The sequence below is a fragment of the Haemaphysalis longicornis genome, unplaced genomic scaffold, assembly GCF_048455015.1.
Source record: "Haemaphysalis longicornis isolate Haplotype H1 unplaced genomic scaffold, Haemaphysalis longicornis Haplotype H1 scaffold_4, whole genome shotgun sequence".
Classification (NCBI taxonomy): domain Eukaryota; kingdom Metazoa; phylum Arthropoda; class Arachnida; order Ixodida; family Ixodidae; genus Haemaphysalis; species Haemaphysalis longicornis.
This window is the reverse complement of record NW_027526361.1, coordinates 13,899,556-13,926,453: the sequence shown is the minus strand read 5'-3', so window position 1 is coordinate 13,926,453 and position 26,898 is coordinate 13,899,556. Positions and strand designations below refer to the sequence as shown.

General features: G+C 48.5%; 1 protein-coding gene across 1 annotated transcript in view; it reads left to right on the top strand.

Annotated features, from left to right (window-relative positions):
• Positions 1 to 26,898, top strand: part of LOC144178284 (uncharacterized) — an 80,650-nt gene that overhangs the window by 39,929 nt on the left and 13,823 nt on the right. The window contains exon 2 of the mRNA XM_077706024.1: positions 19,067 to 19,098. Within this exon, the coding sequence (XP_077562150.1) occupies positions 19,067 to 19,098 (32 nt within the window). The remainder of the gene's footprint in view (positions 1 to 19,066; positions 19,099 to 26,898) is intronic.

Below are 26,898 nucleotides of genomic sequence, written 5' to 3'. Positions count from 1 at the left end.
ACGTGAGTAGAACAAGTGCACGCCAGCAGAAATCTCATTTTGGGGAAACTGGCGTGAAGTGTCGCCAGGCTGCCTGTCGAAGTAATTCGTGCCAAATGACGAAGAAACTAAAGGGAATAAAGAGACGCAAATACTGTTTAGCGGTGAATAAGTCTCCTATAAGTATCACCAGGCTTTCTCGCCTTCAAAGCATGCAAGCAGGCCTAAATGAGCCGAGGAATTGTTTTTACACCACGCGAGTGCTATGAGATACGCAGACGTAGGAGGGATGTAGCTTTTAAATACTTACTCTTGTTTTTATTTGCACAGTTTACTCAATATACATATAGTTCATTTTCGCCAATTAAATGCTTACTTGCGAAAAACCGCTCGCCGTCGTCCTTCCTCTTTTGTGTTGCGTTGTTTTGCGCTACACTACTTGCAAGGTGAACATTGTCCAGTTTGCCCAACTGTCCAGACTATTCCGGTTAGCCCAGCAACCGGGCTCATTCCGACTGCAGCGCTGCACGTTTATTGCCCCAAACACAAAAGCAGGTTTGCCCTATTTCGGAGCTACGCAAAGCTTCGGCTGCTAGACAAAAAGTGAGCGCTAAGGCCCAGACAGCCATTGAGGCTGCCTGACGTGGCCGAGCCGTATCTCGAGCAACCAGGAAGGCAGCCACTTATTCGCCCCGCGTTCAGCCCAGCCCGATACCGGAGCGCAAGAAACAAAGTCGTAGCACCCGACCGGCCCGAAACCACCAACAGCGATCCGCGTGGCTTCTTTTCTTGCCGCGCCGTTGGCTGCTTTCTGCCTCGCCGAGCAACATGTATCCGGACAACACCGCGCTATCGGCAATGAGAGAATTGCGCGCCCTTAGCGCGCCTGCTGTTTCTACTTGCTCTCGCATGCCGTATATGTTTCTGGCTCCCTCGCCGCTTTCCCTGCTTGTTCTGTCTTGCCTGGGCCGCTGTTTCGGCCAGCCCCGCTCCGCGCTTCCCCCTAGACCGGAATCGTTCGCTGCTCTGCAGCAACCAGGATCGACCGGAGCGCGGTTCTGCATTGCTCCAGCTCGCCGGCCATGTGATGGGAGCTCGCGGGGTTAAGGCCTGCCAGTTTCGGCTGCCGGGAAAACCGAGCCGACTCGCTGGACCATGCACACTGGGACCCAGGCCCACAAACGCACGCACGTCAACGGTACTTGCATTGTACAAAGGGCGCTAGGCAACTCGATGCAACTCACGAACACTGCTGGTTAGAAACCAACAAAACACACGTGCAAGCCACCCGAACGACTGCAAAAGAATGAGGCAGCCTCGTACTAACCCACCTAAGCGCCTATCATACGTCGACCTGCCCGCTGGCGCCGCATAGCGGCAACCGTCATAACTCAACTGGTTGGAAAGCGAGGGGATGAAGGACGACAAATACGCCTCCGTCGTAAGTCGTATAAACCGGAGGTGTACGTTGAGCTGTTCTGTTTTCCCTGCGTGTTGTTTGCTGCCGGTTATCCTCTTAACGAGGATGTTGATCCCACCTAAGTATCGAGCGAGGAAAACATCACGCGTGTGGCTGAGCGTGTGGCTCAGTGCAAGCGTGTGCACGGTGTGCCAACCACTACGTGAAACGTCGGATTGTTGCCCACGACAGACGCTACGTGCCATTCACTTGTCTGGCCCCTTTTGATGCCTGATAGCTTTTTGTGCGTTTTTTTTTTGTTTGTTTTTTGTGGCGCATCAAAAGTATGGGGAGGGTGGGGGGAGGGGGGTATTTTATTGTTCACGTGGTCAGGTCATAAAACAGCAGCCGGATTGCTTGATTGGTTGTAGGGTTTAAGCACCGACGCAACGCAGGCGATGAGGCGCGCCGTAGTGGAGGGCTCCGCATTAATTTTGACCAACTGAGGATCTTTAACGTGCGCCGAAATCTCGTACACGCGGGTGTTTTTGCGTTTCGCCTCCAAAACAGCAGCCGGTATCGCGGTTCTGCTTTCATAACTTTGTGCCGTGTTATTCTAGAGCTGCTAGTCAACATCCTATGTTCTAGAAGCCTGCATGCCTGCATAGTGTCCTCTTAATGCACGTGTAGTTGTACGTCGAGAGTCAGAGCAGGGACGTTGTACAAGCAAGGTTTGTCGGTGACATGAAAATATAACTTTTTTTTAAAAAACCGGCGTTTTTTTTTTGCTTTTTTTCTTCCTGAGCAAAGAGCGAGTATTGAACACGGAGTTGCTGTGGCAAGGAGACTTTCTCAGCTTGCTTAAGCTTGTAGCGCTTTGTTACAATCCCAAGATTCACAGCAAGTTCTGCATTCTCTCCGCAGTGTCCAGTCCGGGTCAGTGCAATCCAGAAACTGGTCGGCTACACTTGTTCATTCATGAACTCTGCAGATCGAAAGACGAGCTGTTGCTAGGAAAATTATGAGTGATTAAAATGACAGCGACAATAGCGATTATTATTAATTTATCATTGAAGGAGACTAAGAAATGTGCGATCGATGCCCGTAGTGCGTTTTGTGGGTTGTAAAAACGTTGTTTGAACCGGTAAGCTCAGTACTGAAGCAAAGAAAAAAATGTCTGTCATACTAGGTGTGGAACAAGAACACATCGTGCCCAAATGTGGCCAGTAATATTTTTTATTGCAGTTTTATGTATTGCATCCTTAAAGGCCCGAAGGCATTGCGCAAGGGTTTGTGTTGAATCAAGGTTTTTAGTTTAATAGGATTCCAGCCACTGAACACGGATTCTTACTTGTCTCACTCTAGTTCATTTTGCCGGCGTACTTTACCCGCATTTTAGTAGATTGTCTTAACAATGCATGTCTTCTTGTTAAGTCTGACCGTATACATATATCACCATTGGCTGCTTTCGTCTCAGACTTCTGAGTCATTGCTGGAAAAAAAATCGAGAGAAAGCTGGCAGCCACGGTTAGCTAGAGGAGCTGGGTTCTATTCATAATATTGTATAGGAATATCTTGGCGTCGTAATGCGCTGGTCGGACGTACAACCAACGACTCTGAATTTGCGTCAACGCTATTTAACCGTGATTCATGGCACTTAGAAGTTGGAAAGTTGTGGCTTCACTTTATTCGTGACTACTGTGTTTAATTTAACTAGTGTCCTTTCGTCTTTCTTTTAGCGCTGGGTGCAGCTTATAACAAAAATCCCTTGGACATGTGAATGTGTTCCGCGAAAAACAACTCACAATATAACGAATCGATTTTTAAAGAGGACAGAACAAATGAAAAATAGTGATAGTGATATTTATTACGTCGCATTCGTATTTTAGAAACAACTGGCTCGCGAATTTCGCGCAGAAACAACTGTTTAAGGCATGTTCTTCTGGTTTTGGCTATACAATATTTATTTGGCTTATTTTCCTCCATGGAAATGACAGTTACCATGCATATAACGGCCGTCTCTTCATCTTTAATTTTTCCTGTTTTGTGTCCTGACGTGCTGCCACAGAAACTTCCTAATATCTACGAAATATTTACCTCGGTTTTCTAAAAACCCCAAATGAACTCAACCGTCGTGTCACATTTTTGTTTGTCAGAGCTCGCGTTTTCTTTTTCAGTTAAAAAAATAGATGCTACGTCGCCGAACTATTTATACGTTGTAATGCGACGACATGCGCCATTTGCAAAGAACCATGCGGTGTTTACATTACCCTCGAGCTTCTTATTTACCGTACAAAAACAAAAACAAGATAAACAACAGCCATACGTCGACGGCTGAATAGACGCTCCCCTGTTCTTAAAAATGTTCGCGCCGCGCATCCATCCTGTCAAAGGCAGGACCTTCGGGCCATTACTTGTGCCTTGCCTCAAAGCGGTTGCTTTGCATCATTTTCCTCAACCCCGCTCGTGAACTCAGACAAAAACAGAAAAACAAAAATATGAAAACAAAGGTGGGTTTGTTTTCTCTTTTTTTGAAGTTAGTTATCGTCGCCTTCCCTATATGCCTGGTTGAAAGTGCGCTCTGAAGTTTCAAACATGGCACGCTGCACATTTGGTCAGGCCAGAAGCAAAAAAGGAGGAGGGAGGAGAGGGATTCACGACTGTTCCAGTCGTGAATACTTCTTAAGAAAAACAGCATATTTAAAAAAATTTAACGCTGTTTTATTCAACGTGAAAGCTGTCGGAAGTGCAGAGCAGTTATTCGCCATTATAGGCTGTGGCGTCATTATCCGCTCACTGCTACCACCCATCAGGCAATTCGCCGCCTTGTCTCACTCCTCTCCTGATGAATGCAACGGAGGTCTGTCCAACGCATTTTAAATTTCCCGCTTTTGCAGTGCTTGCGCGCCCCCTTCCTGAAACAACGCGAGCGGGAGCAATTTTTTTACGCTTGCTTTTCATTCCGCACGTGCCGGCGCCTTACTGCGTAGCTTCGAACACACCATTTTTTTAACAACGCCTCCCTGAACACATTGACCTCTCCATTGTCTGGACCTCCGGCCACTCCGGCCTGGCAGGGAATGAGGCGGCCGACGCCGCAGCCCGCGCACTCATTACCTGGGCACTTCCCTCGCCTCGCCTCGACCAAACAACTCCCCCACCCCCCCACCCAGCAGCCCTGACACCTCTCGACCCCACGTACAACTCCATCCTCTCCCACCACACTAACTCCCGACGGCAATATCCGCTCCCTCCGCCCCACCCTTCCCTCACCGCCCAACAGGCCTACTTTAACCACATAATTCTAACCCACATTTCCCCTTCTCTTTCCACCCAACTGCCCACATGGTAACATTCCAACTGCCCACATGGTCACAACAGCGCAGGAGAAGATGAGGTGGTAGGTGTTGCCTACCACCTCATCTTCTCCTGCGCCCCAACACCCACATCCCCACCCCTCCCCTACCCCTGAGCAGTGGGAGTCCGAGCTGACCAGCTCCGCACCGGAGCGCCAGGTGGCCCTGGTGCGACGCGCCCTGGAGGCCGCCCGGGCAAGAGGCCTCCTGGACTTAGGAGGCTAACCACGCCCTTCTGCCCATTCCCTTTGGCTCAATAAACGTTTTGCCACCACCACCAAAGTAGTGTGTAAAACAGCGAGGTGGGATCAGTCACCGATCTTTTAGGGCTTTGCGGATAACAGAGCGGTATGAAAGACCAACCCGACATGATGTTCGACATAGAGTTCGGGAGAAGGAAATGCATGCAAATTTAAGCAGGCTAAAACTTGCATATCCGCCGTTACATGAGGGGTGTCTGAATCGTTTAAAACATGCATACTATGTCGGTTCGGGGTAAGGGCAAGAGCTCTGTGTGTTTGTGCGTCTCTTACTCTGCGTCCCGTTAGTTCGCGCTGTTTCCTCACGTTTTAACAAAGGTAGCGCAGTGCGGAGCTGCCGAGTACATTTGAAATACAACGGTTGAGAATAGAAAAACTATGGAAGGTAGAGGTTTGTAAAATAAAGTGGGGGGAGGCAGATGAGGAGGCAAGGAGCATGTTTAACGGGTCGAAAAAGGGCAGCCCTGCAGAATGGCGGGCTGGCTGCTTCAGATGGTTGATAAGGAATAATGCGTACGCACGAGAACACAAACGCACAATTACACACGTACAAGCAAACAAGCAAAGATGATTCAAACGCGAGGCTTTGTTCAGACGCAAACCGACCGTCTCAGAATGGCGCAATCGGATAGACGTCGGCTTCATAATGTGAGGTTTGAAGCCACGCACTGCACTGTCACTGCTATTCCAGGGGCCTAAAAACGCGTGTATCGCGTAAGCACTTCCGACTCAACGGCTGACTCCAGGATTCTCTATAGCACGAGCTGGCCAGCGACTACATTTCCGCCGAGTTCGAAAGGGCAAATAGCTCTCCGACGTAGTTTTTGGCAGGACGAACTGCGTATGCAGCCTCGGCGGCCCTTGTAGCCTCGCCCGTTGGCCAAGCCCACTGGCGCACCAAAGCGTCGGAAATGGGAGCAAATACGTCGTAAAACAGCGTAGTCCGCCGTCGTCGCTGTCGTCGCTGGCAGGCGAGCGTTTCACAAAGGGATCGCTCTGCCATTGTGTCGGCGCGACCTTTGAATTCTCTGTACTACCCACGACAATGGCCTCGCCAAAAGTCGCATTTGTGCGGGTGGCTAAGTTTCACTCCTTTTTTTTTCTTACTCTCTGGTTTGTTTCTAAGCGCGTTCCCCTTTCTACCGCCCACATGCATGCGGCATTTTCTTTTACAGCGAGTGGGCAGTGTCTTTCTATAGTTTATCCTTTACTTTGACCTCGCATCATTCAGCCGCCTTCATCACTGCAATCTAGCATTCCCCCGCAGGCGTTCTAACTTTACGGGAATGCTGAGTTCTGTGAATTTTTCAGACGATCTTGAACGGCAGTTTTGTGTGCTGATATACGTTTTTCCTATGTTTATTGCCATTTTAGTTTCGCAGTTTTCACCGGAGGCAATGACGTCAATTTCACTGCTTTTGTTTATTTCGTGTGCGGCTTAACTCCCAATGCGTAGTTGAGGGCTCATAATGCCCGCATCTCGTTCATTTGTGATATGAGTCTGGACCGCGTAGTTTGTCCACGAGTGGGTGGCGTCTTCTCCTTCCAGAAGGCTGCAGGCTTGCGCTATTGTTCGAGCACGATTGACCCGGTGTTCCTGGCCTATAATCTTTTAAAGCGAGGCCTTGCACCTATACCAACCAAAGGGTTCTTTTGTGACCGTTGGTGTCAACAGAAAACTCCCGTGAACAAATAAAAGAGGTTACTGGCACGACCAGGTATCGAGCCTGGAACCAATATATAAACAGAGCGAAAGCCCGCTGTCTTACCGATTGAGCTACGAGCCCACGCGGAGACGGGGGAGACAAACGGCGCACTCACAAGCACAGCTGCGGGTTTACCCCCTACATTTTCGCGGAAAGCCATGTGATAGCGTCACGCGTCCTCTCGCGCCGCTGTGCGCTCCGCCCACGGCACGTGTAGCGACCGTGTGCGCGCTTTGCGCATGCGCCAGCAGTTGGTAAAAATTAAAGAAAGTTCACACCAACGCACGGAATCTCACTTCTCCGTCTCTGCTGCCGATCTCGTCGCCTCCGTCGGTGGCAGCAGAGACGGGGAAGTGAGGTAGTCTAACACCCGGTTTGAGCTTCCTTTAGTTTTATAAAAAATGAGTTTCCACTCATGTGCTTTACCAATACGACTTAACCAACCACAATTCATAGATCATGCATTGATTTAACCTTAACAAAGAATATCTTTTTGAAGTAACAAAGGGTGTGGTTAAGTGCATTTCACTTTTATCTGGTTCCACACTGTTTGTAGAGCCACGCGTGTGAATTCAAGTGACGTCGCATGGGTAATCATTGTGGGTGTCGTTTACAGCATCGCTTTCCAACCACCTTCACAGGGTGGATTAGCGCACTTTTTTTCCGCCAAGGATCACAAAACATTTTTTCATTCACCTAGGAACATCATCGTCATCATATTTAGACCACCGTACTAACAGATTTTTCGTAAAAACAGCATGCACGAAACTGTACGGAATGCCTACATATAGACCTACCTTCCCACTGGACCACTCTTCTTCCTTTCCTCTCCATGTCTGATTTTATACCCCTCTTTTCCTTACTTTCCTACTCCCTTCTTCCTTTTTTTAAAGCTTCTTTTATATCCTCGTGGCAAAAACATGGGGGAAAACATGCACCCACAGCCGCTGAAGAAGGTTATCCATCAAATAAGAGAATTTTTTTTGGTGCATGCTCGATCAAACATTTGGGCCGATTCGTTCAAATACGCAGCGGAATCGGTGTGTTTACGGCCGCTATTTTGTGAACGCACTACGCATTGTTCAATCTCAACGGCGTATGCTCGGAAACCCGCACTCCAATTTGGCCCAGCACAGCGGCATGTGCGACTGTGCCTGGCGTTTCGAAATACCACCACAGTTCTTTCGAGAAATGATGATAAAAGAGACGATATAAGCACATCAAATAAGACGACCGGCAGGTCGCTGCATTAGCATGCCTTCAATTGCTTTGGTCAAACGAGATTCGCTTTCTTGATTGGTACTCTTGTTTAGCGTATACTATAGTTTCATGGTTTATGCCTGCTCTTTTGCGTTGGTTTCAAGGATGGTTGCACGTTACCAAGAATACATTGCCCACGCGAATAAATCAAGTGCGAACATAAAATGGACTTGTTTTTCTATAATAAACTCAATTTTATTGAAGCGCTGTATCGCCTTCCTCCTTTTTCTTGTTTTTGTCTTGTACAGCACCCGTCGTACACGGGGAATCTTCACCAACTCACCCAACTCTCAGTCCTCTTGAGTTACACTTAATTTCCGATATTCGAGGAGCCGTCAGAGACTGCTTAGAAGAGTCCTTAGTGTACGCGTTTCTTCACTCGCGCGAAGGCCCCGTTCGAGTATTGCGTCTCCTCCGATCTTGACAAGCACCCGTCGTACACGGGGAATCTTCACCAACTCACCCAACTCTCAGTCCTCTTGAGTTACACTTAATTTCCGATATTCGAGGAGCCGTCAGAGACTGCTTAGAAAAGTCCTTAGTGTACGCGTTTCTTCACTCGCGCGAAGGCCCCGTTCGAGTAGTGCGTCTCCTCCGATCTTGACAAGCACCCGTCGTACACGGGGAATCTTCACCAACTCACCCAACTCTCAGTCCTCTCGAGTTACACTTAATTTCCGATATTCGAGGAGCCGTCAGAGACTGCTTAGAAGAGTCCTTAGTGTACGCGTTTCTTCACTCGCGCGAAGGCCCCGTTCGAGTAGTGCGTCTCCTCCGATCTTGACAAGCACCCGTCGTACACGGGGAATCTTCACCAACTCACCCAACTCTCAGTCCTCTCGAGTTACACTTAATTTCCGATATTCGAGGAGCCGTCAGAGACTGCTTAGAAAAGTCCTTAGTGTACGCGTTTCTTCACTCGCGCGAAGGCCCCGTTCGAGTAGTGCGTCTCCTCCGATCTTGACAAGCACCCGTCGTACACGGGGAATCTTCACCAACTCACCCAACTCTCAGTCCTCTCGAGTTACACTTAATTTCCGATATTCGAGGAGCCGTCAGAGACTGCTTAGAAGAGTCCTTAGTGTACGCGTTTCTTCACTCGCGCGAAGGCCCCGTTCGAGTAGTGCGTCTCCTCCGATCTTGCACAGCCCACAACTCAGACCGAGGGTGTACACGCGTCGTCAGGATAGCAGCGGGACAGCCACCTCGAAAAACACCCACTCCTCTTACTCAAGTTTTAATTAAACAGAAGCCCAGTAATTTCCAGCATTCACCGCATGTGTTTCACCGCATCAGCACAAACTTGTGTACCATCGCTTTTTAGAGCGAAAGCTCTACTACGTTGACTCGCAAGATAATTCATGACGTCGCAATGACCTTGAGCAGCCGAAGCGCGAATGTGGCAGGCGTGACGTCACGCCACGTGACTAGGCGAGGGTTTAGCGGCTGCTTTGCCGGCGCTTGGCCGCTCAGTCTCGCCATACATGGTGCGGCGGCTTGGCCGTCTTGTACGTGAGGTTCAGCGCAAGCGACAAGCTGAATCCAATCATTCAGTACCCTGTCATAAAACGCTGTGTGCAACGTATTTGCAAAACCAAGCCAGATAGACATTTCGCTCATGATAATAGGGTTTACAGCTGTTGCATCGGACCTTTATTTTTTTTCCAACCTGAGGTGTCCGCTGAAGGTCTACCGTCAGTTGCAAATACGGTTGCGCGACCCTGATTGTCCGAACACGTGCATCCTATCTGCCTTTTTCGTCGTTGTTCGTTGACTACGCTGCAGTTACTGCTTTTTTTAACAAACCTTTGGTTGAGTCCCGGCAGCTATGCTCACCCACTGACTTTCATATTTTGGGGCACAATTTTTTACCGTTCCCTCTTCGTTTGGTCCGCGTTGCCTCGATTTACCGAAGCTGTCGCTTCATGTCGTTGAAGGGTAAAATAGCTAGAAGGTGTGCCGTTTTAGCCTGGAACGTTGAGGGCCCTGTTAAACCCGTGGCGCAGAAACACGCAGCGCTCGCTGGCTCGCTCTTGAAACGCGTATGATAGACGCACTGTCGTATATCTGTGCCGGGCGCACTGAAGAGTCCTCCTCATCGCCGAGTACGATAACGCGATAGCATTCCGCGCTTAAAGGCTAAGCTTGAGCGTCGTCCAATATTTTAATGACCATGACATTTTCACCGGTCACCTTCCTGACCAGATTTCCGCCCCTTTTAGATTTCCTTCAGAACGCAAGGCCGGGCGTAAATTTTATACTTGCATTAGAACGAAAAAAAAAAGTGCGAAAAACATAGTAGAAATCATCTTGATGCGGTATCTCAGGCAAATAAATTACAGAACGCGTAAAAATCAATTCTAATCGTTCTTCACGTCCCTTATAAAACATTAACGGCCGACTGGTTATAACAGTGAGCTTCAAAATAGAACGCGATGACATAAACTAAAGGCTGAGCGTGCGGAAGCCGCGATTTCTAGCTTTAGAGGGAGAATAACGGCTTGATTGTTCATGTATGGTACTACTGCCATCCAACTTTGTAAGTAAGTATAAACTCGCTGTTACAGGACTTCCGCTATGCAAATGCTTGTCTGTTCGCAATTTTTTTCGGATTGTCCTTTAATTTGCATTCACTATGTACGTTGCATCCGCTTCGCAAAGTAACCCCCAGGTGCCGTCTTGCGACCAAATGGTTATCTTTTGGCAATTTCTTTTTTTCTTTGGGCGTTGTTTTCAGCGCGCGCGCGGACCTGCGGCTGCTTGTGCCTGGCCCGGTTTAATAAGCGTAATCAGCGACGCGTTCCCTTGGCTGTCCGTGCCGATCAATAGGGCGAAACTCACAATAAGCTGCCGGCAGCCTTTGTAACTTTCCTCAGTTTTGCCCTTTTCAGCGCGTTCCCCCATTAGCCGCCTTACACAACGAAACAGGAAAATCTTTAATGGCCGGAGCAGTGAGGGTCCTGTGTATTTTAAAACCCGGTGAGCGCGCGGCGAAGTTTGCCAGGATATGCTGGAGATCGATTTATAACAAAGTTTCGATGCGCCATCCATGCCCTCCGCTTCATTTTCAGTTTTTTTATTGCACTGGCTAATATGATATAACGCCAGCTGTGCTATTACAGAGAATGTAAGAAGATTTTTTTAAAAGCAATCATTGTTTAAAGAACTAGGTCACGACCTTTTTGCAAGGCAAGGCCAGTGCCGTAGTATGCAAGCATTTTCTTATCTACGTGCCAATGAGATAGATATAGAGAGAGAAAAGGGAAATGTTTTAATGCGCGGACGAATTTAGTCTGGCAGGCTAGGATGATGGGGATGATGTAGGATGATGGTGATGAGGTGACGTTTAGAGACTCTAGTTGTGCATTGATTGATTGATTGATTGATTGATTGATTGATTGATTGATTGATTGATTGATTGATTGATTGATTGATTGATTGATTGATTGATTGATTGATTGATTGATTGATTGATTGATTGATTGATTGATTGAACGAACGACCCCGACTGACCGATCCGATATTGAACTGGGAAATTACTGCATCTCGCGTGCCCTTCAGTTCAGAAAAGTACCCCTCGGCAACAATATTTGTGCTAGATGCAAAAGGAGCCTCTGCGCATGCTTTCCTTCTCAATGACGTCATCACTCTCCCCTGTACGGTTCACAACTTTCCAACGTCTTATTTTTCGACAACCCGAGCTTGATCACTCGGAAACCTACTTTTTCAAAATGAATTTATGTCTCATACATACATACACATGTGCATACATATGCAGATGACGGACAATGAGAGTTTCGAAGTCGATGCCTGCGCAACCGGCGGAACGTTTTTTCCAGCATACGCAGGCAACCAACCGTACAAGTTTCAGCTGGCCTCTGTGCTGGGAACGCTGTACAATCGACCACTTACGGACACGGCAGTAGTGGTACACATACAATGCTAACCGTCGCGAAAGGTGAACAAATTTTTCGAAGTAGACTAGCCGAGAAAGGGTTAGTGCAGCTTGGTGGCCGGAGACAGTAGTTCTTCGGTGACTATGGCTGCCCTATCCATGAGCTCCTTCCGGAGATTCAGGTTTGTAGATTACCCGATGCGACCGCACGTAATGGCTGCATTTCTAGCCCTGACATATTATTTCTCTCTCTCTCTCTCTCTCTCTCTCTCTCTCTCTCTCTCTCTCTCTCTCTGTCTGTCTTGTGGTCCTCCCCCCTTCCATTATTTCGTCTACACTACGTTTTTCTAAGAAAAGAAAGGCTCAGTAGCTCAGGCATTGTGGTGCTGACCTCGAAGTCCCAGTTTCGCGGAGGCCGTTTTTTTATTTATGGAGGCGAAAAGCGTAACCGCCCGCATCTCGACATTTTGACGCAACTTCCCCCTGCGTTATCTAAACTAATCCGTAGCCTTCAACTACGACGAGCCTCATAGCCCAGGTGCAGCTTCGGTGCGCAAGGCCTCAAACTTTGTATTTGGGAAGAACAGGGAATGGAACGGTACCTGTTAACTCTCTCTCTCTCTCTCTCTCTCTCTCTCTCTCTCTCTCTCTCTCTCTCTCTCTCTCTCTCTCTCTCTCTGTCTTGTGGTCCTCCCCCCTTCCATTATTTCGTCTACACTACGTTTTTCTAAGAAAAGAAAGGCTCAGTAGCCCAGGCATTGTGGTGCTGACCTCGAAGTCCCAGTTTCGCGGAGGCCGTTTTTTTATTTATGGAGGCGAAAAGCGTAAACGCCCGCATCTCGACATTTTGACGCAACTTCCCCCTGCGTTATCTAAACTAATCCGTAGCCTTCAACTACGACGAGCCTCATAGCCCAGGTGCAGCTTCGGTGCGCAAGGCCTCAAACTTTGTATTTGGGAAGAACAGGGAATGGAACGGTACCTGTTAACTCTCTCTCTCTCTCTCTCTCTCTCTCTCTCTCTCTCTCTGTCTGTCTGTCTTGTGGTCCTCCCCCCTTCCATTATTTCGTCTACACTACGTTTTTCTAAGAGAAGAAAGGCTCAGTAGCTCAGGCATTGTGGTGCTGACCTCGAAGTCCCAGTTTCGCGGAGGCCGTTTTTTAAGTGCAACGCACTTCTTAAGCGACCCTGAACCTGCGTCCACCGGCGATGTCCGCGCACGTGGAGATGGGCGCGCGCAGCCTGGCCGCTGACATAGCACATACCCACGTGGGGGATTGGCCAGGAATCTCCTCGTCTTCCTTGGTAACGGGGGGAGATGGGCGCGCGCTGCCTGGCCGCTGACATGGCACATACCCACATGGGGGATTGGCCAAGAATCGGGCGTGAGAAGGGCTAATGCACCTGCTTAAAGGAGTACTGACACGAAATTTCAAAGCTGAGATCCGCTCTAGCAATCAAGTACAACGACAACACAAATAGGTGTCTGTGAATAAATGCATCTTTCTTTCTTTGTAGTTGTGTGTGTGTGTGTGATCTCTCTTTCGCGAACATTACCGAACCGCGCAAATTCAACTCGTGCATTCGCACTTTCACATTCTTCCCCTCGGCGAAATGCGGGGAATTTTTTTATTTATGGAGGCGAAAAGCGTAAACGCCCGCATCTCGACATTTTGACGCAACTTCCCCCTGCGTTATCTAAACTAATCCGTAGCCTTCAACTACGACGAGCCTCATAGCCCAGGTGCAGCTTCGGTGCACAAGGCCTCAAACTTTGTATTTGGGAAGAACAGGGAATGTAACGGTACCTGTTAACTCTCTCTCTCTCTCTCTCTCTCTCTCTCTCTCTCTCTCTCTCTCTCTCTCTCTCTCTCTCTCTCTCTCTCTGTCTGTCTTGTGGTCCTCCCCCCTTCCATTATTTCGTCTACACTACGTTTTTCTAAGAAAAGAAAGGCTCAGTAGCCCAGGCATTGTGGTGCTGACCTCGAAGTCCCAGTTTCGCGGAGGCCGTTTTTTTATTTATGGAGGCGAAAAGCGTAAACGCCCGCATCTCGACATTTTGACGCAACTTCCCCCTGCGTTATCTAAACTAATCCGTAGCCTTCAACTACGACGAGCCTCATAGCCCAGGTGCAGCTTCGGTGCGCAAGGCCTCAAACTGTGTATTTGGGAAGAACAGGGAATGGAACGGTACCTGTTAACTCTCTCTCTCTCTCTGTCTTGTGGTCCTCCCCCCTTCCATTATTTCGTCTACACTACGTTTTTCTAAGAAAAGAAAGGCTCAGTAGCTCAGGCATTGTGGTGCTGACCTCGAAGTCCCAGTTTCGCGGAGGCCGTTTTTTTATTTATGGAGGCGAAAAGCGTAAACGCCCGCATCTCGACATTTTGACGCAACTTCCCCCTGCGTTATCTAAACTAATCCGTAGCCTTCAACTACGACGAGCCTCATAGCCCAGGTGCAGCTTCGGTGCGCAAGGCCTCAAACTTTGTATTTGGGAAGAACAGGGAATGGAACGGTACCTGTTAACTCTCTCTCTCTCTCTCTCTCTCTCTCTGTCTGTCTTGTGGTCCTCCCCCCTTCCATTATTTCGTCTACACTACGTTTTTCTAAGAAAAGAAAGGCTCAGTAGCTCAGGCATTGTGGTGCTGACCTCGAAGTCCCAGTTTCGCGGAGGCCGTTTTTTTATTTATGGAGGCGAAAAGCGTAAACGCCCGCATCTCGACATTTTGACGCAACTTCCCCCTGCGTTATCTAAACTAATCCGTAGCCTTCAACTACGACGAGCCTCATAGCCCAGGTGCAGCTTCGGTGCGCAAGGCCTCAAACTTTGTATTTGGGAAGAACAGGGAATGGAACGGTACCTGTTAACTCTCTCTCTCTCTCTCTCTCTCTCTCTCTCTCTCTCTGTCTGTCTTGTGGTCCTCCCCCCTTCCATTATTTCGTCTACACTACGTTTTTCTAAGAAAAGAAAGGCTCAGTAGCCCAGGCATTGTGGTGCTGACCTCGAAGTCCCAGTTTCGCGGAGGCCGTTTTTTTATTTATGGAGGCGAAAAGCGTAAACGCCCGCATCTCGACATTTTGACGCAACTTCCCCCTGCGTTATCTAAACTAATCCGTAGCCTTCAACTACGACGAGCCTCATAGCCCAGGTGCAGCTTCGGTGCGCAAGGCCTCAAACTGTGTATTTGGGAAGAACAGGGAATGGAACGGTACCTGTTAACTCTCTCTCTCTCTCTCTCTCTGTCTGTCTTGTGGTCCTCCCCCCTTCCATTATTTCGTCTACACTACGTTTTTCTAAGAAAAGAAAGGCTCAGTAGCTCAGGCATTGTGGTGCTGACCTCGAAGTCCCAGTTTCGCGGAGGCCGTTTTTTTATTTATGGAGGCGAAAAGCGTAAACGCCCGCATCTCGACATTTTGACGCAACTTCCCCCTGCGTTATCTAAACTAATCCGTAGCCTTCAACTACGACGAGCCTCATAGCCCAGGTGCAGCTTCGGTGCGCAAGGCCTCAAACTTTGTATTTGGGAAGAACAGGGAATGGAACGGTACCTGTTAACTCTCTCTCTCTCTCTCTCTCTCTCTCTCTCTCTCTCTCTCTCTCTCTCTCTCTCTCTCTCTCTCTCTCTGTCTGTCTTGTGGTCCTCCCCCCTTCCATTATTTCGTCTACACTACGTTTTTCTAAGAAAAGAAAGGCTCAGTAGCTCAGGCATTGTGGTGCTGACCTCGAAGTCCCAGTTTCGCGGAGGCCGTTTTTTTATTTATGGAGGCGAAAAGCGTAAACGCCCGCATCTCGACATTTTGACGCAACTTCCCCCTGCGTTATCTAAACTAATCCGTAGCCTTCAACTACGACGAGCCTCATAGCCCAGGTGCAGCTTCGGTGCGCAAGGCCTCAAACTTTGTATTTGGGAAGAACAGGGAATGGAACGGTACCTGTTAACTCTCTCTCTCTCTCTCTCTCTCTCTCTCTGTCTTGTGGTCCTCCCCCCTTCCATTATTTCGTCTACACTACGTTTTTCTAAGAAAAGAAAGGCTCAGTAGCCCAGGCATTGTGGTGCTGACCTCGAAGTCCCAGTTTCGCGGAGGCCGTTTTTTTATTTATGGAGGCGAAAAGCGTAAACGCCCGCATCTCGACATTTTGACGCAACTTCCCCCTGCGTTATCTAAACTAATCCGTAGCCTTCAACTACGACGAGCCTCATAGCCCAGGTGCAGCTTCGGTGCGCAAGGCCTCAAACTTTGTATTTGGGAAGAACAGGGAATGGAACGGTACCTGTTAACTCTCTCTCTCTCTCTCTCTCTCTCTCTCTCTCTCTCTCTCTCTCTCTCTCTCTCTCTCTCTCTCTCTCTCTCTCTCTCTCGCCCTTTTTCAGCGCAACCCTTTCAACACAGGACTGCCCCATCCGCTTCATAATTGGCGCATCTGAAGCTATGAGCTAATTGCGTATTCCTGCCCTGTCGCTCCCGTGCCTGAAGGAATAAAAAGGTTTCTTCTCGAGGAAGCACCGAGGAGCTCGATATTCTGCCGCCACTGTAACAACCTAAGTCGCCCGGAGACTGCTTCGCGCACGTCGTCTAATAATTGAATTTTCCCCGAAACAAAATATCCTCGAGCATGCCAACCCAGTTCGTTCTTCGTGCGAGCGACGACATGATAATCGATTGCGTTAAAATAATGGTGCAGGCAGCGCCTTCCCGCTTCACATCGAGCTCCTACGGCGACGCGTATTCGTTTTCCAATCCACGTAAAAGCCTGCGAGGCCAAAAACCGACACGTCCGTAAAACTAAAACGGCTGAAGGCTGACTGACACGGACGAGAGGAGAAAAAGAGAGGAGAGAACGAGCGCTAGTAAAATAGGAGCAGCCATCGGTATACGTATGGATCGCGATCTAACAGAAAATTGAGTTCCTTCGCTCATTTCGTTTATTGCTCCCTGTCGTCTCCACTACTCGGGCCTTTTCATAGACTACATAACGAATTCAAGGAGGAGGGCGTCGACGTGGTGAGACGGCCCTGTTTATTTTATTTTATTGAGCGAAAGCACGACGAGGAAGCGGACCAAGCGACGGCGTTCCTTGCCTTGGTCACGCTTTCTGAAGTAATGAAATTTCCACTGCCACCGCCACATCACCTTGCCATTATTCGTTTAGCTTAGCTCTGGAAACTCTCCTGCCAATGCGTTATTATATATATAATACTGTTTTTTTTTTCGCATGCTCCGTTTGCTTCGTTGAAGCCGTGAACTTGTCCTCCCCACGGCTGTCAGTCCGCGCTACTCGAAAGGTTCTGGACGAGCGGCAGATCTATTAAGTATAAGAGCCTTCCCGAGCTTCTCGTTGACAATTTTATGCACGTTTCTTGCCCGCAAAATATGAACGTTGATGAAAAAAAATCCTGCGTGAGCTGTAAAGACCACAGCGCGCCTCCTGCTCTGGTAGCCCTGCGCTCCCTTTTGCTCTAACCACTGGTGCTTTCGCAATAATAGAAACATTTTCTTTTGATGGACTAACGCAAGGTACTAGTGCAAGAGAAGTCTTGTAAGGCCGGTTGGGCGAATGACGTTCTCGTTATGATTAAACTTCTTGCTGGGTAGTTTCTCTCCCTCTCGTAAAATAATGGCGTATGTAATGCATTCGTTATTTCTAGCTGTAAACCTACTTCCGCACAAATACAGCAGTAACTACGTAATGCATGGTCGTTCCCATCGATTTAAACTGCTGTATCTCGTCTTGTGGTAGCACATATTGTGGTGATCTATGGTCTCTTCAACAAGTCTAGAAACAAGCTTTAAGAGCTTATACTTTTTTTTTTTTTTGCCTTGACAGTATTCTTTGGAACATCTGTTAATTAAGCTTCAAATCTGCGCCTGTTTTGTCTTCGCCGCTTCCTGAACAGTGAAACTTTGTTCTTCAAAGTATTGCATTGTGATCTCATAGCCTTTGCAGAAGCAAGGAAACCGACGTGGCTATGGTTCAGAACTGCTATCGTGTTTATTTGTTTTTTTTTTTAATAATCAAGTGCTCTTAACTGCCATGTGCGAACGGGCGTTTCCCTTTATTTTACGCGGAGAACAAACAAAGCAGCCAATGAAAAATTATCGGCCTTTTTCTGCTAGGAACCAATATTTCTGGTGGAAATAAACACTATGTTTTTGTCGCCTCACTTCATTTTATTTACCTACGAAACCACGGGCCAACCCCGCGTTTCGTTTCTGCAAAGCTATACTAAAGTGAGTTAGTCGAAACTTTATTTGTGGCTGCGTTGTGCAGTTCAAACCATGTAATCCTTGATATGATTGTTGACGAGAAGTCTTGAGTCTGAGTTCATTTTTCACTGGCGGAAAAAGAGGAAACATGCGCCGTTAATGACGACAAACTTCTTGACAATGTGTTTCCATGCTGCCTCAACCTTCATAATATTCGTTTTCAGCAATTTCGTGGTTAACGTTGACTTTTTCTTTGTTCACCCACAGGCTGTGCACGTTAACTACGCCAGAAATACGCTAAATTTAGCGCTGTGTGCTCATTAGCGTGTCCTCAAAGCCAACGTCAGCAAACCAACAGGGAGAATGTTACGAGGGAAGCGGCCCCTACTAACTTACTTTTCTGGTTTAAAATGTGTGTAAGTTCCGCGGAAAAACTCAGAACACGGCCTACGTATTTAAGAATTTATTCTGATAAGGTAATCGGACAATGCGTGCAATTCACTTCACCGTCCCCTTAAAAAGGCCATGGAGACAAATGACAGCTTTATTTAATTTTAAAAAAAAACAAGACCTTTGTGACTCACTGAGCTGTATTTCAGCTGAAAAACATGTTTCGTAACCGAAAGAGAAATGTGAGAAATACTGGAAAACCCTCCAATTTCGCGCTACACTGACGCAGGTATGGGCAGGAGTGACGTAATAAGTGCGGCCGCCAATAGCATAAACAAGATTCAGTGGCGTCACAGAGAAATCGCCGGAAAGTGGCTGTGGAACCGCCACTGCTTCAACTGTTTTCCTTCATATCTACATCATTTGTGTGTAGTTCGCGGTATAATCGACATCAGTGTTATCGTGACAAAGATGTCTTTTTAGTGATCTAATCTTGTATTTCCTCTTCATGGTCCCTTTAAGAGACGCAATAACATATAATATCGGCTCCAGCTACCCTGTGTAATTTATTTACCATCTAAAGCACTTGGGCATTTTCTTCTGTGTTTTACAGGTTATGAGAGCAACCAGAATGAAGTCGACATGGTGAGTGACACTTCGGCCTAGCCGTCTTCTTTTCAACTTTCAAAAGCGGGAACGGGACCCTTCCGGTTCGCACGTTTATAATCTTCGTTTTCGAAAACGTATACCACCGAAACAGTTTTTTTCTTTATTTGTGTTTATTTATTTATTTTTTCATTTATCGTACAGGTGTTGTAAATATCAACTGAACACTCCGAAAAAGATAAGTAAAAGTCTCTTATGGGTATTTGCTTGTGTTTCAAGTAGAACATCTTTGCGTACTGCGGGAAACTCGCAGTTTCGCACCTTAATTTAATTCGCATTGCGTACAGTGCACTCAAGCGCTTCGTAATCGTCTAGGTTGACCTTTTTAGAGCGGAGCTGTTATAAACTAACATCCCCTTTTTTTGTTGTTGTTGATTTTTTTTTTTTTCGAGATAAGCCTTTTCTCGCATTCTCACTTCGGTACACCCTCTCCCTTCGGCCGCCTATTAGCCTCCAGCGCTGCATATATCGATATAAGATAGCGTATATTGCCCCTGGAACAAGGTCTTCACAACAAAACATTGTGTTTATAAAGGAAGCCGACTCTAAGCTAGACAGTTGGCGCTGATAACATCAGCGCCACAGAAGAGTGCGGAAAGGAAAATAAGTTTGAGAAACCTAGATTGGAAGAAGGAAGAGCAAAAGGTTTCCCTCCAGGCAGCAGTGGGTCCGGACGGAGTACCAATGCAACTCATAAACCTGCTTGGACCTAAAACTAAGGCATCGTTTATGAGGGCAATAGATAAGGTGATACAAACCAAACAAATACCGGAGGACTGGCTAGAAAGTAGATGAATTTAATATATAAAGGAAGAGGCAACAAAGCCAGTATTGATTCATACCGACCACTCACAGTAACGTCAGTGGTGTATAGATTCGTAATGCAGGCTATAAAATCAGAAATTCAAGCATGGATGGAAGAAAATGAAATCCTTGGGGAACTGCAGAATGGATTTAGACAAGAAAGAAGATTGGAGGATAATTTGTTCGTGATTACGCAATGCATTGAAATTGCTGTGGCGCAGAATAGAACATTATGTATTACGTTCTTGGATATTAAAGGGGCACATGACAACGTAAACAGAGAACTGCTGTGGAGAATGCTAAAACTCCAGGGATTAGATGACGAGTTCATACAGTTCCTTATAGCAAGATTAATACAGTTCCTTAAATCAATATATAAATATAATAGCGTGCACCTTGCATGGGAAGGACAGAAATGCGCCCAGCAGGTCAACACCCATTGGGGACTGAAACAGGAATGCCCGTTTAGCCCAATATTGTTTATGCTTTACATGGCAGGGTTAGAAAAGAAACTGGAAGAAAGTCAAGTAGGGCTGAACCTAACGCATATGCTGCAAGGCGAAGGGGTACAACCGCGTATTCCGGAAATGTTACAGACGACATTGGTCTTTTAGCTGATAACCAGACCGATATGCAACGGCTCATAAATATTAGCGACCAGGATGCCACCGACCTAGAGTTAAATTTTAGCGCAGAAAAATCGGGAATTATGGTTTTCAATGACACTACCCTTGACGCAGTGTCTATCCAGCATGGCAAATTACCCAGAGTCAAGGAATATAAATATTTCGGAGTGTGGATAAACGAAGGGGACAACTACTTAAGAACTCACGAGAAGCAACTTAACGGTAAAGGAAAGCAAAACGCAGCTATGACGAATCGTAGAGCTCTGTGGGGTGTAACAAATATGAAGTAGTGATAGGAATGTTGAAAGGAGTAATGGTTCCGGGTCTCACATTTGCGAACGCTGTACTCTGCTTAAAATCAGACGTTCTATCCGGCCTTGAAGTGAACCAGAGAACGGTGGGCCGTTTGGCCTTAGGCGCGCATGGAAAAACAACTAATGAAGCAGTTCAGGGAGATATGGGCTGGGCGTCGTTTGAAGTTAGAGAAGCTCAGAGTAAAATATGCTTTGAGATGAGGTTGAGGGCAATGGATCAACGAAGGTGGGCAGCTAAGGTATTTAGGTACCTATACTTGAAAAGCGTGGACACGCAGTGGTTAAGAAAGACTAGAAGGCTAACGATGAAATACGGAAAGAACAGTGGGGAATCCAAAACAGTCAAGGTAACCAAAAAAGAGGCAAGGCAGATAGAAAAGAATAAATGGAGGGGAAAAAATGGAAGCTAAAACGTAGTTAGAGATGTACAGGGCTGAGAAATTTCACATCACAAAGGAAAATTTTTAGGATAATTTTAATGGCAGTGCTTTGCTTCTTGAGGCTAGAGCAGGTTTCTTGCGAACTAAGAGCCTTGTGGGGAAGTATTCACAAAATGATGGGGTATGCGTGGTCTGCGGAAAAGAAACAGAAGCTATGAGGCACATAGGGTTAGAATGCGAGGGTGTCCATCCAAATCTACATGAGAAATATTCGGCTTCCAGAAGCCCTATGATTTAAGGGCAGTACTGAGAAAGTCAACTTAAAGGCTGTCTAGACGACGAAAGGAAGATTAGAATGCTAGTGGACGAAAAGTAGAAAGGGAATATTGCCTAGGACAGCTACTACCTGTAACAGGAAAAAAAAGTATTTTGTGCCTAATAAGCTTTTGTGCCTGCCCTAAGCAGCGCTAGTATTAAACAAAGAGTATAAAACATAGGTATATTAATTCTTTTTGGTAAGGTGACACGTCATCACCCCGCCACAAATGGGAAACCAATAGCAATTATCAATCATCAATCATCATCGGTAAATCTTGGTCTTTGTAACCTGGCTTTTCCACATTATGTGTTGCACAGTGAAACCTACTTCTAATCCCGGTGCACGACTCCGCGGCGCGATGGCGTGGTTTGAGCTAAAGTTCCTGTATATAGCTCCCCTAAGGGAGCAGAGTTGCGCTTCCACCCACCATCTTGAGTTTTAAAGTCGTGCGAGAAAGCCACCCGTTAAGCGTGTAGGAGCCGCCGCCGTGCCAGTGGCAGCCGCGGGGACGTGTCGGCGCATGCGTGTGCCAACAGCTGCGGGACAGCGGGACTGCGGGGATAGTCGGCTGCTTATCAGCTGAGCGGCTGCCGCTGCCGCTGCTGCCACCAGCGCAACCGCAGCCGTTCACTTGGGCAGAACTGACTGAAAGCGGTGTCTTGTGCGCAGCATTGAAAGCGGGCTTCGCTGTCTTAAGATGCAACCCGCAGGATGTGGCGATCAGACGCGCTTTTCTTGCGCTCCGCGATATACAGGAACTCTAGTCTGAGTGGGAGTTAGTGACCACCAACCCACAAAAAGCTGCGATAGCCATCCACCTCCACAAAGTGAACAGGCTCTGAATTTTCTCAACGGCCCTTCGCAGTGCTCGTCGCAACACATGGACGCAGGGTACCCTGCTTGAGTACGACTATTGTTTTCCCTGTACCTAACCCAAGCACCCCCCCCCCCCCCCCACCACACACACCACACCTTGACGCGGAGAAGACAATCGGGACATTATGTTGAACAGCGCGATCCGAAGCATTTCATCGTTAGGAATTCTCCACCGCTCTTCAGCGGCTGTATTCTATGCAAGCACGACAAGGTCCCTGTGCAGTCACGAAAGTCCCTTACTTTTCCCAGGCGGCACCCTCAAAAGAATACAGCACGGCATTGCTTATGTTCCCTCTGACGGAACACAACACTCTGATCAGGGTCGCTGCGGAACCGTTACAATTCAGATGAAGCCGGTGGTCTGGGCCGCCACTGACGAAGCTTCCCCAAACAGACACACGAATATCTACACCGACAGCAAAACTGCGTTTTCAACAGCGAAGCTGTTGAGCAAATCATTTGTGTATGGTGTCCGCAGTTAAAAATACCAAGGATATGCCGAGCGCGCGTGCACGCGTGCCTCGAGAGCGCGTTCGTCAAGCTAAGAATTGGCCAACATTGGCCACAAAAAAACTCCAGCATTCGCCGTATCGTGGCAACACTTTCTCGGAATGAGAAAGACACGTCATAGCGTACGCCCCTCATTCGTCCGTCCTCGTGTTGTCGTGCGCATGCGCTCTGTGCCGTAGAAGAGCCGCGACTTGAATGTCGAAGCTGCCGTAGGAGACAGAGAGAGAGAGAACTTTGTCATCTTTGATGAGGTAACCACCCGAGAGGGAGGTTCCGGGTGGGCGCTTCTTCAGACGATGGCCGGGAGCCCGTGGTCCTTGGCGGCGTCTTCCGCCAGCTGTACGACTGTACCTTGTACTTCGGGGATGCAGGTGAGCAGCTTCCACTGCTCGAAATTTCGGATGTGGAATCCGGGGTTGACGGGCTGGGGTTTGAGATGGCAGGCCCAAACCATGTGTATGAGTGAAGCAGCTGATATAACACACCATTTTCTGGTGTCTTTTTGGTAAGATAGTCCTGGTATCTTTTTGGGTACTGTCGATGGCATAGAGCGGGGTGGGGGAAAGTGCTTGTCTGCAGCTGGGGCCACGCTACCGATTGTCCTCTTGTAAGCGATCTGTGAGCTACCGGAAGTTTCAGACGAGTCAGCCTATAGTACTGTGTAATTTCCTAATGTCCAGAGCCTATCCCTCACCCCCCCCCCCTCCCATCCCCATCCCCCCGTGAGGCGGCTCTTCTTTAGTCTCGAGGTCAGCCTGGTTGCCGAATCCTCGGGCTGACTCATGGGCCATCTCGTTCCCTGGGAGCGACGAGTGCGCTAGTGTCCAAATCAGACGGACTTGCAATGCTGCTGTCTGAGAGCGAGTCCGTAGTATATGCGCCGCTCCCATAGAAACTCTCCCTCTTGCGCAGTTGCGCGGGGCGGTCTTGGAATCCGATATGATTACGCTGGCCCGTGTACCCGTGATGGCGAGTGCGATGGCCACTTCTTCTCCCGTGTCTGGGCGGGGCGGGGTGACTGAACACGAGGATATCGCATTACCTTTCTGGTCAACCACCACTGCCGTTACCGCGCTGCGGCCAGGGTAGCTCGCCGTGTCTGCATAGCAGACCCCTAGGTTAGAATGGTATCGCTTGTGTAGCGCCATGGCCCTTGCTTTTCTGCGCTCCTGGTGATATAATGGGTGTAGGTTGCTGGGGGATCGGTGCCACACTGATGCGCTCCCTGATTTCCCGATGTAAGGTGCTCTTGGGCCCGTGTTGATGGGCGTAAGGAATGCGCAAGGATACTAGTACGGTTCTCCCGGGGATGGTAGCGGCTAACCTATTGTATTGGTTCGTACGTTTGGCTTCAGTGAGCTCGTCCAGGGTGTTATGAACGCCCATCTCTAGCAGCCGGTGTGTGGCGGCTTGACTCCACATGGCCCGGACGCGGATAGTCTACACGGCTGATGAAGAGGCCGCTCTGCTTCGAAAAGCTGGGCGCGCAAAGCATCCTCTAGATACGATAAGTCGCGCTTGCAGAGTGGTGTAGGAAAACGTCGATCAAAACGACAAGCTCCCTCTGGCCTCCTTGCTCAACAAATGTCATGCCGCCGACGTCAACCACGACACCACAACGATACTAAAACTCAACCTTGTGTCCGTCAACTATCGCCTACAACAGCTACGTCTATCACGTCTTGCGCGTGAGTGCAAGCTTCCCTGTTTTTTTTTACTCTGGAAAAGGGCCTAATGCTTAAATCGGCGCTTTCCCCTCTCCAGTATCCAAAAACCACGGTGCTAATGCACTGGATACCTGTTGACACTCACTAGCACTAAAATGACATGCAAATAAGAAAGCTAACGTGCTCGCCCGCGAATCTCTCCTTCAGGCGCCTGCCACCAACAACCTACCTTAAGCCCACTGTTACGATTCAGCGAGCCGCTGTACTGCACGCTTCGTGGAGTGCTCTTGTGCTTTGTGGCAGAGCCTACCACTACGTGCGCCTTCCGTATGGGCGCTTCTCTGTCGGTGACTCAAGCTTGCAGCGGCAGCCAACAGATCGTGACAAGCCACACCGTGGCTGGGAACGGCCGGTTCACGGGCGCCTCACTGTCGGCGTGATTCAAACTTCTGCGGCAGCAGACGCGTCGAGTTTAGACTTGTCCGAAGGACGCAACGCCGCTCCGGAGAACTCCTCTCTCCCCTCTCAGACTCACCGTGCGCCGTTACTACCGACCCCTCACGAACTCTGGAAAGAGTGTTGTGTATGTCTGTAGTATGTTCACGCCGTGTGCAAAAAGTAGGGGGAGAACTTGTTTGACCATTAGCCCTTTGGGTATAAATACGGGGGGCCCAGAGCGCAGAAGATCGTTCGTTTCGGAGCAGCGAATTAATGCTGTCATTTGGCTCAAGTCCTGTACTGTAACCTCGCCCGTGAGGGCATTGTTCTTGTATTTCTTCGGCTCATCTCTCGCCATGAAGTAAACCAGTTAAGTTTTGTTTTGGCTTCTAATCATCATTTTCAAGGCAACAACATTTGCTGGCTGCTCACCACCACGCTACCACACGCATGACGGAGGCGACGGGCTCGGCTCGGGGACGCCTGCCCGTGTGTAAAAACGGGTTGCCAGCGGCAGGATGGCAGCTTCGTAACACCATGAACACTTTGTCAATGGCACTTTGCTGGAGCGCGGCGTGCGCTGACCCTTCCTCCCCTCTTCCCCACCCCCAAATTGCACTCGCGGCAACTATAAGCAACCATTCGACGAGCGCAGACAGGTACACGGCTTGCACCTTCCAGGATGCACCACCTCCGAGGCAACACAGGCGTCCTTCCTCCTCTATGTGGCAGACCGCTTGACCAGGATCACATCTTACTGTTCCTGATCGACTGTCCGTCCTTCGTGAATGGCTGACGATGCCGCACAGGATGAAATCCACCATCAACAAAATAAGCTACTGGTGAATTTCATCCTGGAAGCCACCTGCCTTCTTGTGGACCAATTCTAACCCTGGATGATAGCTCGATTTATTCACCGAGTAGCCTCCTGGACTGCGAAGGCTAATTTGATTTGAAAAATAAAATTCTCGCTCGCTCTCGCTCTCTCTCTCTTTCTAGTCAACTTTTTGCGCCCTCACACAAACTTCAATCTCCCAAGACTCCCGTACATACGCTGCGTCCTCACGTATAACCCCGAATTTTCTAGACGGAAAGTGGCTGCATAAACGGGAGAGCCTCTTTAAATAACAGTAAAAAGGGAGCGAAGCGACGGAAACCTCAAAGTGCTGCAGATGCCTAAGCGACCGCCGGAGCAATCAGGCCTGATGCTCTCGGCATGGTCTGTCTGTGTGTACGCACGTCTTCAACTGGAAATCGATCCGCAGAAAGCAAAAAATAAAAGCGGCAGAAACGAATACAGCATCAAGCAGAAAAAATAAATGCGAAGTTCCATTCTTGCATTTCGTATTCACGGATACGACGCCAACTGCCTCACGCCTTGCCCGGTTGTTTTTCATTCTTATTGCTGTTTCCTGCGTCTACCCTCTGTTCCTGCTCTTTCGCTCTCTCTTCTCGGCGCTCCCCGGTTGCGGAAGCGAAAAACGAACGTGCCTCGAGGTCCCTGGGCAAAAAACAGTACCATGGAGTTTCTCGGAATTGGATTCGCAGGGTGGTGGCTTGGTCTCGCGTTAAAGTTACACTGAGAAAAACAACCAGGGGGAACGGGCCCGCGCTGCAGGATGGTAGAGCCTGGCAAACATGGAAGCGACTTGAACTGTTAGAGTGAAAGTGCGCGCAATGATATAAATGCAACGAACCGCAGCTCTTGCGATGCGGGTAAGCAAAGCATGGAAAGGTTGAAATGACGCAGCCTACGAACGGAACAGATAGCTTTCTGGCCGAACAGTGAGCATATATATTTAAGTGCGTTGTATCGGCGCAGCGCAGCGAGGACAAAGACCGAGG